Source organism: Hipposideros armiger, unplaced genomic scaffold, assembly GCF_001890085.2.
Source record: "Hipposideros armiger isolate ML-2016 unplaced genomic scaffold, ASM189008v1 scaffold_1200, whole genome shotgun sequence".
In the NCBI taxonomy this organism is placed as follows: Eukaryota; Metazoa; Chordata; class Mammalia; order Chiroptera; family Hipposideridae; genus Hipposideros; species Hipposideros armiger.
Window position 1 is genome coordinate 164,751 of NW_017732550.1, and position 22,560 is coordinate 187,310.

The 22,560-nt window shown below is 51.6% G+C and overlaps 1 protein-coding gene across 13 annotated transcripts in view; it reads right to left on the minus strand.

Annotated features, from left to right (window-relative positions):
• Positions 1 to 217: 217 nt before the first annotated feature.
• The window catches only part of IQSEC1 (IQ motif and Sec7 domain ArfGEF 1), a 149,823-nt gene continuing 127,480 nt past the window's right edge, over positions 218 to 22,560 (minus strand). For 6 of the 13 annotated variants that reach the window (XM_019632947.1, XM_019632937.1, XM_019632942.1 and 3 more), the window contains exons 7-14: positions 18,547 to 18,686; positions 18,043 to 18,072; positions 16,425 to 16,550; positions 15,167 to 15,266; positions 12,662 to 12,823; positions 11,641 to 11,817; positions 5,852 to 5,901; positions 2,866 to 4,582 (exon numbers count right to left, since the gene is read on the minus strand). In XM_019632947.1, the coding sequence (XP_019488492.1) occupies positions 4,046 to 4,582; positions 5,852 to 5,901; positions 11,641 to 11,817; positions 12,662 to 12,823; positions 15,167 to 15,266; positions 16,425 to 16,550; positions 18,043 to 18,072; positions 18,547 to 18,686 (1,322 nt within the window). In that variant the 3' untranslated portion in view covers positions 2,866 to 4,045. Of the gene's footprint in view, positions 4,583 to 5,851; positions 5,902 to 11,640; positions 11,818 to 12,661; positions 12,824 to 15,166; positions 15,267 to 16,424; positions 16,551 to 18,042; positions 18,073 to 18,546; positions 18,687 to 22,560 lie in introns of all 13 variants that reach the window. The other 7 variants (XM_019632944.1, XM_019632945.1, XM_019632940.1 and 4 more) reach the window with 6 other exon arrangements.

Here is a 22,560-nt window from a genome sequence, read left to right on the forward strand (position 1 = left end):
ATTATAAACACCTTTGACGTTTTATATCACAGCCAAAGTTGTGATATATACATTTATCTTAAGTCTTTTATCAGCATTCTCAAATTAAAGTCAGGCCAGTGTCTTCCAGGAAACCGAGTGCCTACAGTCATGACAAGGAGTGGGCAAACTTGTCAGCTGGAGATCTGTTCATGGCCAATAGGGAAAGTTCTGGACTTTTCAGAAAAAGTAAGAATCCGAGAATTTTAAAGGGTTTATTTGATTTCTCCACATGATCACAGCTAAGGTTTTACATTAAGAGTCTGTAATTACTCACACACAGAATGCATATTAAAACAAAGTATCCCTTTCCTCCCCAAAGTTACACAGTGAGTGTCGGGCTTCTCGTGAGCGAGGAATCCTTTGAAGTCTTTGAACAGTCTGCATTCAAGACCTGATTCTAATCGTTTAAAACAACTTGAAGGTGAATGACAGTTTCCAAGAGGAGATGGATACTGCACGAGACCTCTGACAGAACAGTGACACTAATGTGCACATGAGGTACAAGTTACCCCAAGCCAGCTCCTCCTGCTTGTCCCTCTTCACCACCCCCTCCTCACACTGATTCATTGTGCAATCTGTTTCCTTGATTATTGTTGTTATTTAAAATGCATACAAAATTACTCATTTTTTCAGGCAGGAAAGGTGATGGTATTTTACAACGAAACTGTAAGATGCATGCTACCTGTAGAGACGCAGCTTCATATGGAATGCTGAGTCAATACCCAGGGTCATGTTTAAATAGCTGCTGTCTTTTCAGCTCATTTTAAAGAAAAACAAGAGGCTTCTGCTGCATGCAGTGCATGATAGGAAATTGCTCTACACTGGGTGACTGAAAACATTTTTAAGCAAGATGTGCACATCATATTAGGATGAACTTTATTTTTACATTGTTGTACAATTCATTCATAAACTTAAAAAGATACAAACACATGATTTAATTGTTGTCCCAGAAAAGATTTCTGTGATACTACCAGCTGTTGTTTCCTCTAAGGGTCTCCTGCTCCTGTCAGAAATTGTGTAATTGAAATAATTTGTGCGACTGGAGAAAAATGTCCTGTGTACTGACAGTAAGAAAGGCTGACACAAACATCCCGGTGGCACTCAGCCTCCTGCTTCCTGGGGGGTAGGGGGGTGGTACTCTGTGAACAATAGGACCCCACAGCTGTGACTCTAACAGGCTGGGGTCTATAGAAAACAGTTCCATGAAAGCAACATGTGGTACAGCAGTTTATCAGAAGCTTTTGCTTCCCAAACAAGATTTGGGCAGTGTAGCTCCACTCTTCTCAATGGAACAATGTACTTCTGGAAACATTTCCCATTGTAAGTTTGCAAATAAAACACACAGAATGATGAAGCCTCACTGACCTGAACCCAATACACTGTATAAAGTTGAAAATGTGGGGAGAAACTGAGTTTGTTCAAGAACCTCTCTTTCACTAGACCTGGCCCTGTGGCACCCTGACAGAATTTCAGGGCACACCAATGACAGTTTTGGGGGTGAGAGTTCTGATTGGCCCTCGGGGCATGGAGGACACGATGGAGAGAGTGCCCCTCTCACTGGCCCCCATCAACAAATTTGTTGGTTCTTTCTTTTTTTTTCACTAGTGACTGCCCCGTCAGAAAGGGTGACCTTGTACCAAGCAGCCTGTATCTTTTCTGGAACAACCTAGAGTTTCTAGTTGGACTCTACCATTGATTGGTACGGAAGGGTGAAGAAAAACCGACATATTAAATATGTTATCATTTTACTTCAACTATTCGTCAACAGTAACACTGATATATCTTGGAAATATACAATACACAGATGTGGCCTCACACGACCAACACAGATGACACGCATTACAATTTGATTTTTCCTTTTCAGAACATCCTTTAAACTGCACAACAGAATGCCTCAGGGAACCTGGCTCTAAAGGAAAACCAAGGAATTCAGGAGTCAACAGAATCGGAACCGGGGCGCCTTCTACTAGCTGGGCCTGGGCCATCAGGCATGCCTGTGCTTTTTCTGTCTCTCTTTCTGAGCAGATGCCCAAGAGAGAAATGCTACACAGATAGGAAGATAAGGGCAGGCAGCTTAAAGTCCCACTTCTTTTTTAAAAAGGCTAAACTCTAGATTGCTGTATTTGCTCTCTGTGGAGATCAACAAAGTGCTCGGTTTGCAGATTTGCTGGTATGGTGACCTCAACAATATGACAAGGGGTGAGTGGAGAGTGAAATGGACAGACCCCCTGGCCAGGGTGGGCTCCCCTGTCGTCTCCGTCCTGCCACAGCTGGCCACGCCTTCCACGGAGCACGGAGCCCTGCGGCCCACAGTCCTGCGTTAGCTTCGCCCTTTCTGAAAGGGCTCTCCGCCTGGGCAGGTGCCGTAGGGCAGTCCTCGGGTCCCATGGCTTAGGAACACAGCACTGGTGGCTGCAGTGGCTCGAAAGGCTGAAACTACAAAGTACAGCCCATGGGTGACTCAGGCACAGAACTGGACGCGTGCAGCGCCCAGCCCCGGGGGAGCAGATGGTGTCACCACAACATGGAAGCGACAAGAGCACAGCTGAGAGTCATGTGATGCCCCGGCAGCTAACTGGACCAAGAGAGGCAGCAGGGGCTTCACTGGTGAGGGCTGGGCACTTGTCAGCTGGGGTCAGATGCGCTGCAGTGATGACACGGGGGTTGTGCTAGCACATGGCTATATGGAGTTACAATGATCACGGCTACCACTCAAGAGAACAAAACGGGAAGCACACACACCGCCCTGGGCTGCTAAACACTAGAATCGGCCTGCAGGGTTGAGAGGTTCCTGGTGGAACCACGCTCGGGGGCTTCTGCCTGCTGTAGCTGGAAACAGGATGAAGAAGTTATGGTGCTGGGGAGACGAGGATGAGGGTTGGTCGCTGTCATGTTGGAGATGATACGTCTGCGGTGTATGGGTGCCCCTCTCAGAGGACTCTAAATGAGTGTACATCAAATCATATGCATATAAAAGAAATATGGATCATGGAAATTCACAGTTTTCACAGCTATTAAAGTGTCTATGAATCTGTGTAACCAATATTCTAAGACAACCAGTTCTTAACTAGTCGTCCCGAGTTGCTACTGTATTTTACTGCATTTTATCTATTTGCTTACCTGAAATAACAGAGCAGTTATAATACTGATTACTTATGATAGTATTCTGTTAATAAAATAAGGATTTATACAAAGCAATACTGGACTTTTTAAACAGTTAGGTGCTATGTTACTTGGCACAGTTAGTAATGATTGCGTAAGGATTTTAGTCAGTCCTAGAGGGACTTCTCCTCTTTTTATGAAAATATGGAAGTATTTGAATTTGTTCCTACCATTTAAGTTTTTGGTCTACTCTCTCACACATTCATCTAAGGTATTGTCTTCTGGTTAGGAAGTGAAGCTCCTTGTGAAATCTATATTGCTAATTTTGTGGACTGAAACATTTGCCTTTCACACACAAATGCTACCTATACAGTGTGTATATATAATATATATATTTATTTATTTATATATTTATATTATATAAAGTTTACTTACGTATTTTCATCAACCATATCAGGTCTACTTAATTTTTTGCCCGTTGTGAATAAAAGAGCAATAATGCAGCAAGTTTTGGGTTTTTGTTTTGTTCTGTCTCTGGTTTTTTGTGTCTCATTTCTTCTTTTTCTAGGTTGGGTTTTCATATATGCATGTATAATTACAGAGCAGAGAGCTGAGGGCTGTAGTGGGGTGGGGGGCAGTTCAATATGACAGGGCCGGAGGCACTGTGTCGAGGCTCATGGTGCTGAGGCCCACCCTTGGGTTGAGGTGGGTGGAGCCTAGGGTGCCAATGCTAAATTAAATCAGGAGCTTTTTTCCCTAAACACAAGCCCAAGGGCTCAGGGGGTTCCATCTAGGCCGTGGGGAGCAGGGAGAGAGATGGAAACAGAAATGTCCTGGGTCTGGTCTGAGGCTGGCCACCCCTGGAGTGCCTCTGTGTGGTGTGCACTTGTTCCCGGGAGTCCGAGACCCCCGCCCAAGCTGTCTACACAATTGTGCTGATGCCGCTGGGCTTGGCCTTGCTGCTGGTGGGGGGTGGGGGGGCAAGGGGCTGCCCATGGTGGTGTGCTGTGTGGCCCGTGTGGCTGGCATGGGCTGAAGGCAGCGATGGGTGGCTGTGCGAGTGGGCTCCATAGGGTAGGTGCCCCCCATGGGGGACATGGTGGTACTGGTGTGAGTGCTGGACGTGCTGGGGGGGGTGGTAGTGGTGGTGGTGGTGGTAGGGGGGCGGGTTCTGCTGCACGTGGCAGTACTGGGTGTGATGGCCGTGCGGAGGGCCCTCTGCAGGCCCCTGGTGATGGCCGGCCACCAAATGCTGCGGGTGGGGCAGGCCTGGCGGGTGTGGGGGTGGTTGGGGAAGGGCTGGTGGCGGGTGAGCCTGAGGAGGGGGCTTCCCTCTCTTACTCCCAAATAAGGAGCCCAGGAGGGAGGAGGAGCTAGGCATGGTCTGGTGTGGGCGAGATGGACAGTCTCGTGTTGATGTTGCTCTCCGGCGCATGTGAGGACTGCTAATGATGGACCCCTAAAAAGGAAATTCATAGAAACCAAAATTAAAAGACCTTAAAGCGCTTATGTAAGAATGATTCTTAAAAAAATGTAAAAAGTTCACCCACTGACTTCTAAGCCTTAGTTGAACTCACTGGCCACCGAGGGCGGGGCTGGGTGAGGCTGAGCTCAGAGCTACCTTCTCTCATGCTACTATGGCAGGTTAGCTGGGGGGCCACAGGGACCTTGACAAGTGCCCTTCCTGTGACAAAATGGGAGTCGGGACCGGGGAGGAAGGGCCCTCCTTTCCAGTCAATTGTGGCAACAGCACAAGTTTGGGCCCTCAACCTGACAAAGACCCTGTCATGGCAGGTGGCCTGACCTTTCAGATCAGAACTATTTGTTTGGGGGTGTCTGCATGCATCATGTGCTGACGGAAGTGGGGCAGGGTAGTGTACATGAGGAGAAGCCCTGTTCCTGCTGAAATCGCACCCTCAGCTCTCCTGGGCCCTCTCACTGGGTCCAAGGGCATGTGCTCTGACTGTGTGGGTCCCAAGGTTTCTCGAAGGTGGTGAAGGGACAGAAGGGGCTCAGGAAACCTTGTCCTGGGTCTGGGGGACTGCTTAGGCATTTCACTGCAGCTACCTACTGCAAACCAAACAAGGAAAAAGAAAGAAACAAAACGTCTGCAAGCTGAGTAAGATGTGAACAGTAATATAGATGGTCGGAGGATGAATGAAATCTCATGAAATCCAGTTTTTCTTTCTCTCACGGCTCTCTTCCTCCCCCGAGCAAGCTCAGCAGTTCCATGGTGCCCTGACTGCAGACACACAGCAATCGAAACTCCAGGAAGGAAGCAATGGGGATGGCGGAGCATGGAAATCAGAGATTGGCAAGCCCCCCAGAGCAAGGGTGAAGGGTGTGTGGGTGCTCAGCGGCCTGCTTCCTGCTCAGGATCTGGTGAGCAGGACCCCGGCGGGAAGTGCCTGGAAGCAGGGGATGTTAATCATGCTCAGGGACCACAAGGGACGGGTTATGTGGGAACTAAAACACAAATCCAGAACCACCCCCCACCATTCCAGTCCAAACAAGCGGTGAGAGTTACAGGAGATTCTAGGCGGAGCGGAAGCTGGCATGCACTGGTCTGCGGCAGGCGGTGGGTGGGGGCGGGGCCTGCCTGCACCTCTGTGCAGTAAGGGGAAGGAAGAGCAAAAAAAAAAAAAAAAAAAAAAAGACAACAGATGTAAACCAAGGATCGGGGAGGCAACACACGACAGCCAGCTGGACGTAGGTGCTTCCTACTTACTTCCACATTGCTCTCTAGCGATCCCGCACTGCTGCGACGCCCTCGCTTCCCTGCCCAGAACATGCAATACCAGAGGTTAGATGCGGACATGGCTGGGCAGTGTCGCCACCACCACCAGGCTCAGGGATGGGGCCCAACTGCTGAGGGTGAGGGTAGGAGCAGGAGGAAGCTGGTGGCAAGGCAGTGACGAGTTTAAAAAAATGGGGTTCTTAAAAACAGAAAAATAATCTTTTTCAACCAGCCTCAACTTTATACCCCTTCTCCTGGACCAGTGGTCTGATGGGAGGGGACTCCCGGTGGCTGAAGCAGGTACACAAGTGGGGCCTGAAGCCCCACGCTCAAGTTGGCCTCAGTTGTTGACAGGGAACAGGTTGAAGACAGTTTCTCCAACAGTTAAAACCAAACAAAATGTGGTCCTGCATGGGCCTGACTATCAGTGGGTTCAGATATGTATGGTACATATCTGCATGCATGCATACATACATACATACATACATACATACATATCTGCTCCTCCAGGCAGGGAGAGGCTAATTGTTAGGAGGAAACTAAGCTTCCAATCCTTTTTATTCTCGGTAGATTAAAGGTGCTGGTGCCTCTGGGGCTGAGTGTTTGGTTTGTGCAGGGCCCTGGCCAGGGGCGAGAGACAGGGTTGAGCACTGCTGGAAAGGACCCAGAGTCCTGCTTCCCTTCTGTGGGCACCTCCCACCCCCACCCCCAATGCCACAAGCATTCCCTCAGCTCTCACTGCTGATGCCTTTTTATGTCCCCAGAGCATGGCACATGGTAGGCACTCAGTATGTGCTAGCTGTTAGAGGAAGCCCATCTTCCTCTTGGGTCTGGATGCCCAGTGCCCACCCGGGCCTCCACAGTGCCTCCAGAGGACTTCCCCATGGATTCCTGTAGGACATGCAGGCCGGCGGGGACGATGGTGCTCAAGCTTAGGGGTCCAGCCTCCGTCAGGTGTCTGGGAATGCAGACAGGAAGGGGGTACAGAGAAGAGGCCTCCCACTTGACATTCCCAAGGTTTTCACCAATGCAGCCATGGCCGTGAACTGAGTACCATGCTGGGCTTTCAGTCAAGTCCACAACAATGCAGGGCAGGTATCCCTCTGTCCATGCCAAGGAGGAGGAGACAGAGGCTCTGGCCCGTAGCCTGACCAGCTCAATTCCCTCAGGGTTCACCCCCAGGTCTGCTGTGCATCTTTGAATCTGGAAATCTTAGCCATGCTGCCTTCTGAGCTGGACTGGGCCAGCTCCAGGAGCCTGTAAGATGGGCGGGATTACCCTGTGCCTCTCCTCTGTGGCTCACATTGGGTGGACAGGGTGTGTCTGTGGGTCCTATGGCCTCACGGTGGCACCTGAGCTTGCTGGGCCACACCCATGTCAGGGCCTCGGTCCTAGGCAGATGATGGCAGGCAGGGGAGGTCCAGTCCCGTTGCCCTTCCTTCTGATCCCTACACCTGCCCCAGCTGGAAGTCTGAGGTCCACAGGAGGCCTTGTGGACTCTGGCATGTGTGGGAGGGCCTCAGAACCCTCTCAGGACAGGGCCACAGAATGCATGAGGACAAGAGCATTTTCCACCAGGCACTGGGGACCAGATAACACTAGGTGAAACCTGGCCCTTATTTGCGCCAGAAGAAAGATGAGGGTCACATTTCCCCATCTTTCGGCTGGTGTGAGAAGAGGGCTGACCTTCCCTTTCTGCCTTCTGTCACAACACAGTGGCCCAGGGACTTGGAGCAGAATTAAAGTCTGGCCTCCCAGAAAGAGGCTCTTTGGCTGGGGAGTTGACCCCATGTGGCACGCCACCCATGCCTCCCCTCCTGGGTTGGCCACAGGCAGCAAACACTCAGGATATTGTGGCACTGTGTGGAGACGATGAGGTCAGATCCCTGTTGTCTTTGGGAATTTAAATCCGTTTTCTGGCCCCTCAAAGGCCTGGGGACTCCTCTGGCAGACTAAAAACCAGGAACAAAGCAAAGAGAGTATGCCCACTTGTGTCCAGCAGCACTTCCAACTGGTGTGTTTCTCCCAGTGAGAATGGGGACAGGAGTGGAGTTAGGCTGGGGGCTTCGTATGGTGCTGACCTGGAGCTGAATGAGCCTTCTTCTTCCTCCTCCTCCTGCCCAGCGTGGCCAAGACTTAGGAGAGCTTTAACTTGGATGTCTCCAAGTGATGCTGTTTCTTAGAATTCATCTCTTCCACTTCTCAGATCAGCATGAGATGTGGGGTATCCCTCCAGGAGCTCTCTGTACTGCAGTCTCAGAGGCCCCACTCGCAGGCACAGTCACAGACACCTGCCCACTATAGACCCATGTCCAGGCGTGTGCATGCATGCATATCTATCTGTACACACTGTCTATTAACGGAAGCACAGCATGCCGGAACCATGTGGCTGTGGCCACGCACTCACACGGCCCCTCCCCTGCACTGTTTCCAGGTATCTTTCCCCTCTCTCTGGATGCTGCACTAGCCTCAGTGAGCCCCGCCCCAGCCAGCACCTGTCCTAGAGCCAGAAGCATGGTTCTTCAGAGCCTTCCCTGCCTCTTAGAGTCAGGACAGGATGCAGGCAGGGCTCCCTGCCAGAAGTTTTGCCCTGTGGCCCTTGGCAGTGCAGGAGGCCAACCAGGTGCGCCTGCTCAGTGACAACAGCCACATGCCAGGCTCCGCTCTAAAGTTTGGCATGTTATCGACTCTCTCACAGAGATCCTTGGAGGAAAGTCCCTGTTCCCACCTTGCAGCTGGGAAAACTGAGGCCCAGAGATATGACTTGGCCAGGACCTGATTGCTAATAGCAGCAGGCAGAGGGCAAGACCTTCTCAGGATGACTCTGGAATCAGTATGCTCTGTGTCCTCCACTGGGCTCTGCTTGGGTGGCCATCCCAATGGCACCCCCAAGTGTGGCTCATGTCCCAGGAGAAGCAGCCACAGGCCATTCTGTGCACAGAAAGCCCATCTTGGGGCAGCAAGTGCTGCTTTAGAAATTGGCCACTAGGATCCTCTAAATGTCCCCAGACGGGGCTGTCCTGATGCAAGACACGGCAGGTCACTAGCTCTGTTCCCAGAGCAGTGATGGTACAGGCAGATCCTGTGGCTCCTGGGGGACATCCCCATTGGGCTGGTGTTCAGCAGCTCAGCCAGGGATAAGCAGGGTTCTTGCCCTGTGTCCATGGTCCCTGCCAGTCCTTGATCTCAGGCCGGCAGGGCTCTGGTGCCACTGAAATGAGCACAGGGCCCTGGCTGCTGCAAAGACCATGTGGAGAGACATAGGATGAGGCCCAGGCCCCTTCCTCTACCTCTCAGAATGTCAGGGGCTCCTGGAGGCATCTGCTGCCAGGCTTCCTCCTAGACCATCAAACCACGACTGCCTCTTGGATCCCCAAGGTTCATGAAGGGCTGAGGCCACGTCCCTGGTGTGTTTTCTCCTAGATGGATATGCGAGTACAGTTCTAGAGCAGTGTTCTGGGAGTGGTGACCTGCCAAGCACCGAGCAGTGGCTTTCTGGAGGGGAGAGGCTGCCCGAGGCCTTGCCTCTTCTTGACAGGCTCATCTTGGTGAAGGCCATGGGGGTGGGAGTGATGCTGCTTCTGCAGAGCTTCGCCCAGACCTCATCCAGAGCATATAATTCTGCATCGCTGGATGCCAAGCCCAGCATCTGCTGGAAGGCCACTGACATTGGCCTGTCTCCTTTTGGAAGCCTCAGGTGGCCTGTCCCCAGTCTGGGGCCTTGTTGGCTGCCAGGACTCAAACAACTGCCTCACCTCACCCCCAACCTTCCTAGGGGTAGGGGGCTTTCTTTCCTGGGGATTCTTTTCAGTGTGGCTTTGGTCCGAGAAGACACAATTCCTAGGGTCCTTCTCAGCTCAGAATCCTCAAATACAATGGCAATAGTAACAATCAGTGGAAATCAGCCAAACTTCTGAGCTCCACCCTTCACATGGCCATGTATCTGGGTGTATGGCTCTATGACCCCTAAGTTCTGGCAGAGAATGGACAGCTGAGGTCCAGACCATAGGGACTGGAGTGAGCGTGTCTAGACATGCTGAGAGTCTCAGTTCCAAACTTTGTGACGTGGCTGGACAGGGCCCCGGCCCTCCAGGGAACAGAGACGCCAGAGCCTGTCCCACTGCACAAACTCAAACACAGGCCCCAGGCCCCCAGCCTGCAGAGGCCCACGGAAGTTATATTTAGCTGAGTTTAACACACAGGAAAAACCAGTGGTTCTCAACCAGCGGTACTTTTGCCCCCTCCCCCCAAGGACACCTGGTAATTTCTGGAGACATTACTGATTGTCATGACTTCGGGGGAGAGGCCAGAGATGCTTCTAAAAATCCTGTATAGGATAGTCCCCACAGCAAAGAATTAGTAAGCACAAAATGTCAGCAGTGCTGGGGCTAACCCTGGGTTAACCCCTCATGCTGGCAATGAATTTCTGGTTTTCACTATGTAGAGAAAAAAAAAAAAAAAAGAAAAGACAAAGCAAAAAAAAAAAAATCCAACTAAAAAAAAAAAAAAGAAGGAAAAAGAAAAAGAATTCTGGGAAATGAATAAGCCAAACAAAGAGAGGCAGAGCTGCTGGCAAGGCAGGTACAAGATGGGGTTGTGAGCAGGCTCTCTTAAGGGGGCCCAGAGCTGGCTACTTGGTAATGCATGAGGCAGGGTGGGGTGGGCGAGCTCCTAGGAGGTAGGGGGCTGCTAGGCCCCTGGAGAAGAGGAGGCCGATCTCAGCTTGATGGGGTCTCCCCTAACAAATCAGGGGCTCCTGGGGCCAGGACACCAGGGGCCTTTTGGCAGGCAGAGCCCAGGGTCCTGGGAACCTACAGTGTTGGGCACAGCCCCGTGCCCACTGTGCTATGCCCTGCAACCCGCACTCTACAGCAACTCGAGGCCCCCCCCCACCGGGAGAAGCTGACTGGCTAAACATGGCTAGTGGGACTGCGGGGCTGCCAGGGTGTGCCTCCTCCCTCAACACCTCCTCTGACAGAGCCAGCAGGCAAAGTGGGTAGAGCATCATTCATGGACAGCCAGCTGGGCCTGCCTGCACCTGCCTCCTCCAACTGCTGCAGCCCAGAGGACCAGTCTGGGTGAGGGCTGCCAGTAGAGGCTCCCTGCCCCGATGCCCCAGGTGCACCCTGCCCGCCCTGGGAAACCTGGAAGGCTCGAGGGGTGCTGCTTGCTTGGGGGTTAAGAGGCTGGCAGCAAATTAAACACACACAGAAACAAAGAACAACAATAATCACAGTTTCTGCCAGGGCTTTCCCCTGATGCTAGCTGTGGCTAGCCGTTTCTGGGCTGAATGGAGGTCCGGGTTTCCCAGGGAGACCTCTGGGGAGAAAGTAAGACTAGAGCCAGCGTGAGAGGGGGTTTCCAGATAGTTTAGAGGGCTTTCCTTTGTTTCATTCATCAGCATACAACACGGGTACAGCAGCAAGAGCACACGGGACACATCCGTCAGTGGGCCTGGCTCACTCTGTGAGAGCAGTGTTCAGAAAATAAATAGAACAAATAAAACCCCTAGAAGAAGAAGGTGAGAATGGGGGTGACCTCCCTGCTGTTCTGCCTTTGATAGTTGGGTCCTATTGTCTTTTGCCTTTTGGGGACGTCCTCTCTGTATGGTCCTAAGCTACTGTGAGCTGGGGAAGGTCATGGGAAACCCAATGGCGCTCCATCCGAGCCCTCCACTGCTATCCCTTCCCGGTGCACAATGCAAGCGCCCACTGCTGGCATGCCCGGGCTGAGTCCTGCATGCACCAGGCTGAGAAGGTTAACCGAGGCCCAGCTCTTACCTGCTTCTGAGAGGTCCCTCAGGGAGCTGCTGAGGGCACTGCGCTTGAGACCCTCGCTGCTGGCATAGCTGTCGTCCAGGCAGGCCCGGCTCAGCGTCCCGTTACCCGACTCCTTTTTGAGGCTGGAGGACTGGGATATGCTGGGTCGCACGACACCCTTCTGTTTCTCGAGCTCCGCTGAAATAGAGGGATAAGGGCTCGGTGAGAGGAGTGTGGCCTGGAGGGCAGTAAGGGAGGGGCAGGGCCAGGACCCATGCAGGAGGAAATGCAGGGAACCATAGCCCTCTGTTCAAGTTTGGCACTGTACCGAGTTCTCCATCTGCCTGGAATGGGGAGAAAAACAAGGGTTATCTTAAAAGAGAGAAGACAAAAGGGAGCCAAAACGAGACTACAGGAAGGAGTTGGAGAGGCCAGAGTGTCTTATGATCTGCAGGATAGAAAGTCACTTTCCAGGCTTGAGGGTCAGAATTGTGTGGGTCTGGAGATGAGCAAGGGTCGGCCATGCGTGGAGGGGCCAGAGGTAGAAACACCAGAGGTGCCAGGGAGTGAGGCTTGCAGCCAGAAGCAGGGGTTATAATCGGCTCTAACAGGACCCAAGTGATGGGCTGGGCTGTGATCTCCTCCATCTGCAGGGCCCTCATTCAGAAGACGGATAAATAATAACCACACTGGAGTGCGAAGAGCTCGGCTCCAGAACTCTGGAAGTTCTTGTCACATGGGGTGGCCAGGGACCAGGGGGCCATCCCCAGGGCATGCGATGTGATCCCACAGGCAGGATGGGCCTGGGCCTGCGGGGCTTCCAGCAGGCCTCTGTCATTCCCCGCTCCCTCTGTGCCATCTTCTGTGGCCTGCGCATGTGGGCTGCCAGTCACATGGTCATGGGAAGGTCAGAAAAGACTGGGAATCTCATTTCTGTGGGCTCAGAGAGTCACTGCCACCATACAGGAGCCAACACCTGTGTCCAGCGAGCCCTGAAAGATGCCAGGGTTGTGGGCTCTTCCTCCCCGGGCCTGCGACTTACACTCTATTCGGTGCTTTTCCATCTCCTGCACCTCTGCGATGGATTCTCGCAGGTCATCGGTGAATTTCTTCCGGTCTTGAGGATTGGGAGCATTAAAGTTTATTAACACTTTTATGTCTGCTCCAGGGACCGCAGATGTGAGCCGGATGCCATTGGGGTAGTCTGCAAAGGAGAAGAGGAGGACCCATGGGCCTCTGCATTCTCTGCCATCTCCCCTCTGGTCAAGAGAATACTAGTAAGTCTGAATTCAGGATTGGGTGAGAGAAGTGGTCAGAGGGCAGGCTATCAGCAGTGTCTGACAGGGAGGAAAGGCTTCTGCAGTGCAGACTGGAGGGACCACCAGACAATCTCCATCTGCCTACTTGTGCCCTGGGTTTTCCATTGGAAGGTCAGGAGCAGATCTGGCTACCTGAGCGGAAGCCCTCATTCTTCTCCAGCCTGAAGGTCATGGAACCCGGACACTTCATTTCCAGGCCCTTGCCCACTTTGCCAGGGCTTGAAATAGTGGCCAGGTGCTGAATCCAGAGGGAGACAGAGGCAGCATGTGGTGCTTGGTGTGGTGTCTTACCTAGCCACCTCCAATCACTTTGAGAATAGACAGCTCTGTTCTCTCCTGAATGGCCTCCAGACCCTCAGCAACGTTAGGGTGCACTGTGGGCACCCCACACCCAACACTCCATGCTGAATGCTGTGTCTTTCTGCTCAGACCTGCCTGGTGCCATCTCTGAGCTCAAGGGGTCCCTGGGGCTTTGGTTCCCTGGCAGTACCTCTCCCCTTGGTGGGAATCAAGCATCTGGGTGTTTGGAGAATCTTGGCCCAAATACCAAACCGACCTTTGACACAGGTCAAGGCTGGGAACTCAAATGCCTAGAAGTCTGAGCAGGTCTCCTGAATGCAGGTGGGGCTGTGAGCAACCGAAAGTGTGGGGGAGAGGTGTGCAGCCCAGCACCCCTGCCACACTGAGGGACGCCAAGCCTTCTCATTTTCCAATAGAAGCCAGAAAATCTGAGTTTTAATGTGAGGATTTAAATATCAGCTCAACAAATTTAAGAACGTATACAAACCAAATATAACAAAACTGAGCCAGACTGACCCAGGAGCTGGCAGTGTGAGACCCTTGGTGTGAAGGCACAGCCTGTAGGGATGTCAGGTCAGCTCTCATCAGCATCTGTGTCCAGAACTGAGAGCCGAGCCCTGGGAATCTAAAACTAATCCAGGAAAGCCTCTGTCTGGGGGTTCAGTCTGGTCGGGCTCCTGCTGAGAGCCTAACTGCCACAACCATCCCCTGAGAGAGGAGGCCTGCTGGTTTGGACAGTGCGAGGTGGCACCAACCTCCCTGATGTTGTCTGGTGGAAACCAAGGTAAGACAGGCCTTCTGGCCTGGGGTGGGGCAGCCAGAGCAGTGGGGCACAGCATCTTGGGCTCCTCAGGGACATGTGAGAAAGGAGAGGGCACGGCAGGTGTTGGTCTTGTTTAGGACAGAGAAGGGGTAATAAACCTTAAATCCAGGCCCTCAGTCACCACTGTGGTTTTGGATGACCCAGTGACAAGTCCCTAGCACTTTTTCAACTTGCAGACTGAAGGCGGATCAGACAGCACTGTGGCAACCTGTATGACAGGACGAGGGCATCCCTGCTGCTGGGGACAAGGTAACGCTACATCAGGGCTGTCTCCCTTGGGGACACTCAAAAATGTGCAAGGCAGCAGAACTGTCACCGCACCCCCTCTCAGAAAGACGGGCACAGCCTGAAGCTCAGGGACCTCAAACAGGAAGAGAGGAAAAGAGAAGGATGTGGGACATGAGGAGGAGCAAGATCAAAATATAAAGTCAGTGGGAGTGTCCTGGGTAGGAGCCAGCTCCCCTCCAAAATCCCCAGGCCCCCATGACCCACTCACACCCAAAGGCCTTCCAGCACCTAAGAACAAACCCTAACTGGAGGACTTCCTCTGTGCCAGGAGCACTTTCCGTGTCTAATCCTTCGAGGCAGGCCCTGGCATCACCTCGTTTTACAAAGGGAACACGGCCCAGATAGGGTAGGCAGCCAGGCCACAGCCGCTAACCGCAGGGCTGGGATTTGAACCCTGGCTGTCGGCTCTGGAGCTCAGCCCTGGACCCGTATAGTCCCTCTGGGATTACCTCCCCTGTGGGTTTGGCATTATCTGCATATCATCTGTGCCACTTACGTCATGCTTTCCTATCAATATTTCACTTAAGTCACTCTGCCTTAAATTCAAACATCTTGTCACCTGCAAGCAATGACAGTAAAAGTAAACCCAATGAACACTGTGTATGCTATTAAATCTTCCTCGCTACTGCTGTGTAGCAGGTTAACAGAGCATCAGAGAAGCCTTCTGGGGCTTCTGTCCTCCCTGGCACAGAAAAACGGGAGAGAATGGGAAAAAGGGTGCCTCATGACTATGAGGTTAAAGCTGCGCAGTGGGTCACGGCCACATGTGGACAGCGCTCTGGCGGCCACACACGCCGCCAGCCGCGGGCAGACTTACACTGGTTTTCAAAGAGCAGGACCTGCATGCCGCACAGGGAGAAGGACTGTCGGAAGCTGTATGTCACTGAGTTCTTCTTCTTCTGGAAGATCTTGGTGACCTGGGGGCAGCCAGAGACAGAGTCTGAGCCACATGTCTGCACTGCCCTGGAGCAGCTGGGGAGCTCAGGCCTGTAAATGGACCGGATGGTGACCTTGCTCTCCTGTGTGAGAAGGACTCTGTACTTCAGAGGTCAGGGGGCCCCTGCAGCAGGGCCGATCTGACGTGGGGGCATGCACACCTATTCACACTCTGACATGGACACTGTTTTCTGTTTTTGTGAGACACGGGTGCCATCCTAGCTGGCTACAAAGCCTCTCAACCCAGAAGAGAGATGGCAGGCACATTATCTTGTGTGGCACTGAAGGCACCATGCCAGGGTCTTAGGTCCAGGACCCATGTGATCACTGTCGCTCTCTGAGAGATTAATTTTACAGAGGAAACTGAGATTTGGAGGTTTGAAGTGACATGCTCCAGGTCAGGGATGCTTATTAAGGGACTTCAACCCACACATCTGGGTCCCGACATCAGGAATCGGAGAAATGCAGCTAGTCCTCAACCAGGAGGGGACTGGGGACAAGGGCCGCTAGCAAGGAAGTCCATGGCATGTCGAGGGACAGAGATCCAAGAACAGGCTTCCCCTGCTCTTGGCAGGAGCATCTCCATCCCCGCTAGCTGCATCCGTGCTGCCTTTTTTTGGGCAACAGCTCCTCAGTCTCTCTTTGGGGAACCCTCTCTCTGCCACCCTCAGTCCATCAGTCCTGGGACTGCCTCAGGCTTAGCCACTGAACTAGCACCAACCTGTGTGGTCCCGTGATTAGCTCAGGCTTGGGCACAGAAAGCAACAAGACCTCGGCTTGGATACTTTGGAAGGGAATCGCTCTGGTGGCCGAGGGGACGTTAAGCCGGGGCTGCCGAGGCTAACTTTCCCTTTTGGATGGAGCCTGCCTGAGAAGGAAGCCCACACAGGAGGAGGAGCCTATGCAGCTGAGAGGTGGAGGTCATACAAAGGGGTCCTGCTGAAATGGCTGAGCCTCCAAATCCCCCTCTGGACTTGTACAAGAGCCAATGAAGCCCCGTTCTCATCAGCAGCAATGTGAGTTGGATTCTGCCCGGTAACCCAATGCCCTGGGCTAACTCTACCCCCTCACCTCCACCCCATACCCGTGTGTGCACATAGTCAGCTCTCAGCTACAACACTCCACAGGGAACCACATACCACCAGGAGGTCATTGAACAGGAAGATCTCTCGCTGGTGCAGTCCAAGTTTCTGGGGCTTATTTGGGTCTGGAACCTCGAAGAGCCGGCAGTAGCAGACCAGCCGCCGGTGAGGCAGAGAAAGCACCTGTGCGGATAGGAGAAGCTGCCCTTAGCTGCCTGCCCCTCCTCTGGGGCCTGGGCTGCACAGGGGTCCAGCCTATGTGCTAGGAACCCAGACCTTGGGCCTCGTGTTCAGAAATGTCTTATCCTGCAAACTGTGCAGACTGGAGTGTGCTTCTTCGGCTTGAAGCCACTCTGTCCTCAGAAGCTCTCTTGCAGGACCATGGTAAGTGACCCCTTCTGATAAGACCTCCATTCGATTCTTTCAGGCAGGCCCCAGACTTCTTAAAGCATCATGCTCACATGTGGGCCTCCAGCCAGAGAGGGATGCATGCTTTCTGAGTTTCCACAAAGTACCCATTAGTCTCTGCAAACAGTTTCCCAGATACAGTCTACTTGGGATGAAGAAACTGAGGCACAGAGGTTGAGCATCTTGCCTCAGCCACATGGCCAGGACGCTGCAGAGCACCAGAGTTTTCCCACTCTCCCAGGCCCCTCCTAAGGGATTTCAATGTTTCTGAAGCCTGAAAGTCCCTGTCTGAACTCTTGAACCAGCAGTCACCTCCCTTCTGCACACCTGCCTCTGAACAGGTCTGCCACGGGTTCCAAGAGCCCCCACCTTGCTGTAGCCCAAGCTGCTCTCAAGGCCTGATGTGACAAACCATCCCAGAGGCTCAGTCATATCTCTGGAAACATCTAGGCTCATACAGCAGACAGACAAATTAGTAAGGAGACAGCATACACCTGGATAGGACCCCCAGCAAGTAAGCACGGTCGCAGCCAGGGAGCGTTAACTCTGCAAGGGGTGCCCTGGTGGCGAGGTACCTGAGCTCAGTGCATCAGGAAGGCAAGGGGAGGAAAGTGTGTGGCCTAGCCTGGTACGCTTGGGGAGCAATACTGTTTGGAGCAAAAGTACAAAGGAAAGAGGATGGTGGAATGTGGGGCTCGAGAGGTGGGTGAGGGCATGTCACAGACGCATCCAATGGGCTTGGTCTCTCTCTAGGGAAAACTGGGAAGGGGAGGGTGGTCATAGGGGTTTGTGGGGCTGACTCCGTTGACAGTGAGGGGTAGACAGACACAGAAGGGACATGTAGGAGAACTACCAGGTTAGCCATGTACGCATGTGCTCCAGGGGCGTGCAGATAAATTTCCTCAAGGCTGTGGCAGTGGAAAGGGTCCTGTCGTATGAACAAGTTGTTGGGGGCAGAGCGTGGACTTGGGGAGAAGGCCCTCCAAAGCACACCAAGATCATCTGTTTCAGGTATAGGGTCTTGGGGTCTGGGGACAAGCTCAATCAGGCCCAGACGAGAGGAAAGGAAGACTATCTGCTATCAGCCTGACAACACAGCTCTCCCGTGTGGCCATGCTCTCAGGGCCTGCAGAGATTCGAGGCTAGGATAATTATGAAAGTCAAATTTCTTATTGTTCCATAAATTAACTCAAGCCAGGAGATGTGGTCATGCTGGGCACCCCCAGGGGGGACGCCAGCCAGAATGTGAAAGCAGAGGGATACTCACACAACCAAGCCCAGGATGCAGGGATCCAATCTACAGGGGAAACAGTAAAAAAAAAAAAAAAAAAAAGACATCACTGCCCCAGAAGATGCCCCTGGGCCCTGAGGGAACTAACGGCAACACCCAAAGAAGCAGTGCCCCTCCTGCATGCAGCACCTGCACTTAGCTCTATGCAGCCACCCAGGGGTAGGCGGGGAGGCTTTCATGCTGGCGGGCTCTGAAGGCATCCCAGGCCACCAAGGAACACTGGATAACTCTGCCTGTGGGTTTATTAAGAGCCTCAGGTTCTCTTCAACTTGAATCCAGAGCAAATGTTTGTTATTCCCAAATGTTAGAAACCACTTAAAGAAACCCAAACCCTGAAAGAATTTACCAGCCCAGCCTGGAAGGGGCATCAGGGCCACTGGCAGAAGCTGAGGCCAGCAGGGGGTCTGGGGTCACACTGAGAGGGAGGGAAGTGGGTGGCAAGCACCCCCAAGGCTCCCCTGGGACACAGGACCCACGTACCGGCTTCTTCCCCACAATGAGCTTCTCCACCTTCTGCACCTGCGACACGTGGTCCTCACTGGTCTTCAGCTCTCGCTTGCGGATCCGCTCATAGATCCCGATCAGTGTCTCCCGAGGAATGTCCTCACCGTCATCCACACCTGGGAGGAGACAGCGGCCAGGCATCAGGTTGGCTGGAGCCTGCATGGCCCATTTAGCCCTGGGCCCCAATCTCACCCTGATGTACCAGATTCTAAATTGAATCAGAATAGCCATCTCTTTCACCAGTCCCTGCAGAACCACAGCCCTCTGACCAACAGCTGTTGAGTGTCCTCAGAATCCCTGCACCAGGGATAAGGCCAGCACAGTCACCTGGACTGGCTGGGGGGCTGCTCAGAGGGCTTTATAAATATTACCTTGCTGATCCTGACTGCAGCCCCGTGGGGTGGGCATAATTGTCCCCATTCCCCAATGGGAAAGCCGTGGCTCAGGGAAGTGGTTGGGGTTGGAGCTGAGGGAAGCTGTATGGATAGGGTTTGTGAGTTCAGGCTTCAGCAGGCCTGGGCCCAGGTCCTCACTTTGTCCCTTGGTAGCCTTTTGACTCAGTCTTTCTGAGCTGGGTGTCTGAAACAGGCCACTAAGAGCATGAGGGACTCCACAGGGCTTTGTGAGGACACGTGAGCAGCTTGTGTCATGCTCCACAGAGTGAGAGCGCAGTGTGTCTGGCAGTTTTGCCAGCTGTTGTCCCACACCCCATGGGCAGAAGCCGGGGCTAGGACTCGAACCCAGGTTGCTCTGACAAGTGCATACCCTTCCTGCCACTCCAGCCTGAAAACTGCTGTGAGAAAAGGACGGTGGTCCTACTCACAAGAGAAACACAAACACTCTTCCACCTTCAGACCACAGGCTGGCCCAAGTCCAGATGTTTGACAGCATGGCCTGTCAGTGAGACCACAGGGCAGGAGCTGCTCAGGCTGCTGGGGGGATGGTGAACTGGACCAACCCCCTGCTGGGCAACTTATCCCACGAGATATGATGCACAGACAAGATTGTTCACGGCAGCAGTGCTTCCAAAGAGAAAATTGGAAACAACCCATTTACTCATCAGCAGGGGACTAGTCAGCCAACCGCTGCACACTGGTACACGAAGTACTATGCACCTCCAGGAACAATGAAGAAGTCCAGAGAGCCAACATGGATACATTCTATTGGATTTTTTAAAAAAGATTTTTATTTTTTTCAATTACAGTTGATATACAATATTATATTAGTTTCAGGTGTACTGCATAGTGATTAGACATTTTATATACCTTATGAGGTGATTCCCTCAATTAGTCTAGTGCCCGCCTGGCACCATACTTATTACAATATTACTGACTATATTCCCCTGTGACTATTTTTATAACTGGCAATTTGTACTTCTTAATTTTTTTATTTTTTTATTTTTTTTACTCACCCCACCCAGGTATGATTTTTTTTTTTTTTTTTTAGCTGAGCCACCCTGCTACCTGTTGGCAGCTCAGCGGCTGCTCAGCTCGGGCTGGACTCGAAAAGCTGTTGCTCAGAGCTCAAACTCTTGAGCGCGCTCTTAACCAACTGAGCCACTCGGCCGGCCTGTACTTCTTAATCCCTTCACCTTTTTCACCAACCCAAATCCCCCTCCCATCTGGCAACCATAAGTTTGTTCTCTGTATCTATGAGTTTGTTTCTGTTTTATTTTGTTTTTTAGATTCTACCTATAAGTGACAGCATATGGTATTTGTTTTTCTCAGTCTGATTTACTTCACTCAGCATAATACCCTCTAGGTCCATCCATGTTGTAGCAAATGGTAAGATTTCTTTCTTTTTTTATGACTAATACTCCATTGTGTCTATGTACCACATCTTCTTTATCCAATCGTCTACTGATATACACTTAGGTTGCTTCCATATCTTGGCCATTGCAAATAGTACTGCAATGAACATAGGGGTGTGTATATCTTTTTGTTTTTTCCATCTCTTATTTTCAGTCTATGTATGTCTTTTGATCTGAAGTGAGTCCCTTATAGGCAGTATATGTAAGGGTCTTGTTTTCTTATCAATTCAGTCCTCCTATGTCTTTTGATTGGAGCATTTAATCCATTTACATTGAAAGTAATTATTGACAGGTAAGTAGTTATTGCCATTTTATTATTCATATTTTTTATCTCTCTTTTTTTTTTTTCCTTCTTCTTAAAGAAATCCCTTTTATATTTCTTGTAATACTAGTTTGGTGGCGACAAGCTCCTTTACATTTTTCTTGTCTGGGAGCTCTTGATTTAAAAAAAAAAAAAAGAAAAGGGCAAAACAGAAGAGGGTAAAACGAATCATGCACACTTGCACTTGCTGGAGCAAAGGAATTTTGGGCGGGACATCAGGAACTAAAAACTGATGGCCTCTAGGGAGAGACAGAATGGTTCGGCAGATGGCAGGGGAAGGGGGCTCTGCCACTGTTTATACCTTTTGGGGTTTTTGAAACAGGCTTTATTTTTAGAGCACTTTTAAGTTCACAGAAAAATTGAGGGGATGGTACAGAGATTTCCCATATGCCCTCTGCTTCTCCACTAGCCTCTTCCACAATCAACCACTATTACCAGACTGGTGCATTTGTTACAACCTACACCGACACATCAGAATCACTGAGTCCATAATTTGCCTAGGGCTCACTCTTAGTGTCGTATTTTCTATGACAAGTGTATAATGATACGCATCCATCACTGTAGTATCATAAAGAGTTTTTTCACTGCCCCCAGACTCCTCTGTGCTCCACCTACTCACCCCTCCCTCCCCCCGAGCCCTGGCAACCACTGTCTTCATAGTTTTGCCTTTTCCAGAATGTCATATAGCTGGAATCCTACAGTATGTAGTCTTTTCATACCGGCTTCTTTCACTTAGTAATATGCATTTAAGGTTCTTCCATGTCATTTCCTGGCGCGATAGCTCATTTCTTTTTAGTGCTGAACAATACCCCACTCTCTGGACGGGCCAGTTTATTTATCCATCACCTACTGAAGGACATCCTGGTTGCGTCCAAGTTTTGGTAATGACAAATAAAGCTGCTGTAAACATGTGTGAAGGTTTTTGTGTGGATGTAAGTTTTCAGCTCATTTGGGTCAATACCAAGCAGTGTGATTGCTGGGTCATATTACTTTCTGGCTTTTGAACTATTAATATGAAAAAATAATACCCATTCAAAAAATAAATTGAAAACTTTTAAAACAAATAGCAATAAAAGGAAAATGCTGCTTGTTCATCTGGCTTCTGTGCTGGTGAGCTGTTCCTCCTCCATCTATCCTGCTGCTGGACCCACTGGGGAGGCTGGAGGGAGCGATTCCAGAGAAAATGTGTGTCCAGTGTGTGTGTGCGTGGGGTGGGGGTTGTCTAAAAAGAACAAGCAAGACATGTGCTCAGCACAGAGTGCCAGCCTGGCTTTGAGAGACCAGAGTCCTGCCTCCTCTGACACTCATTTGCCGTGTGACTGTAAGCAAGTCCCTTCCTTCTCTGAGCCTTGGTTACCCCTTCTGAAGCACAAGAAAGATGGTGCAGAACACCCCCGTCTCTGGCTTGAAAAGAGGGGGTTTGGTGGGAATAGCCCAGGCTAGGAAAGCAGAACCAGTAGCTTGCTCTCCTGGTTTTGGGGTATTCAACCTCTGCTCTGGGAAGTGGGCTGATATTGCCACCCTGTCCCCAGACTGCTGGGATGGCTGGGTGCAAAGATGGGTGCAAACCACAGAGCCACTGACATGAGGGCGGCCAGCTGGCAAATATGTGATCAGCAGCCCTGTCCTTCCCTGAGCTTTCTGTTCTCTGGGCTAATCGTTTCTGGCTCCCTTGTGCCAGCAGCCATCCTGTCATGGTGGTACCAACCCTGGGTGGGTGGGGGTAAGCATGAGGACAGTTCACATCCGGGCAGGACCTGGAGAACCCTCACAGGAAAACTGTCCTGCCCCAAGGGAGGGGTAACAGAGCTGCAGTTTTACAGAAATAAAAAAGTAGAAAATTTAAATGGCTCAACAA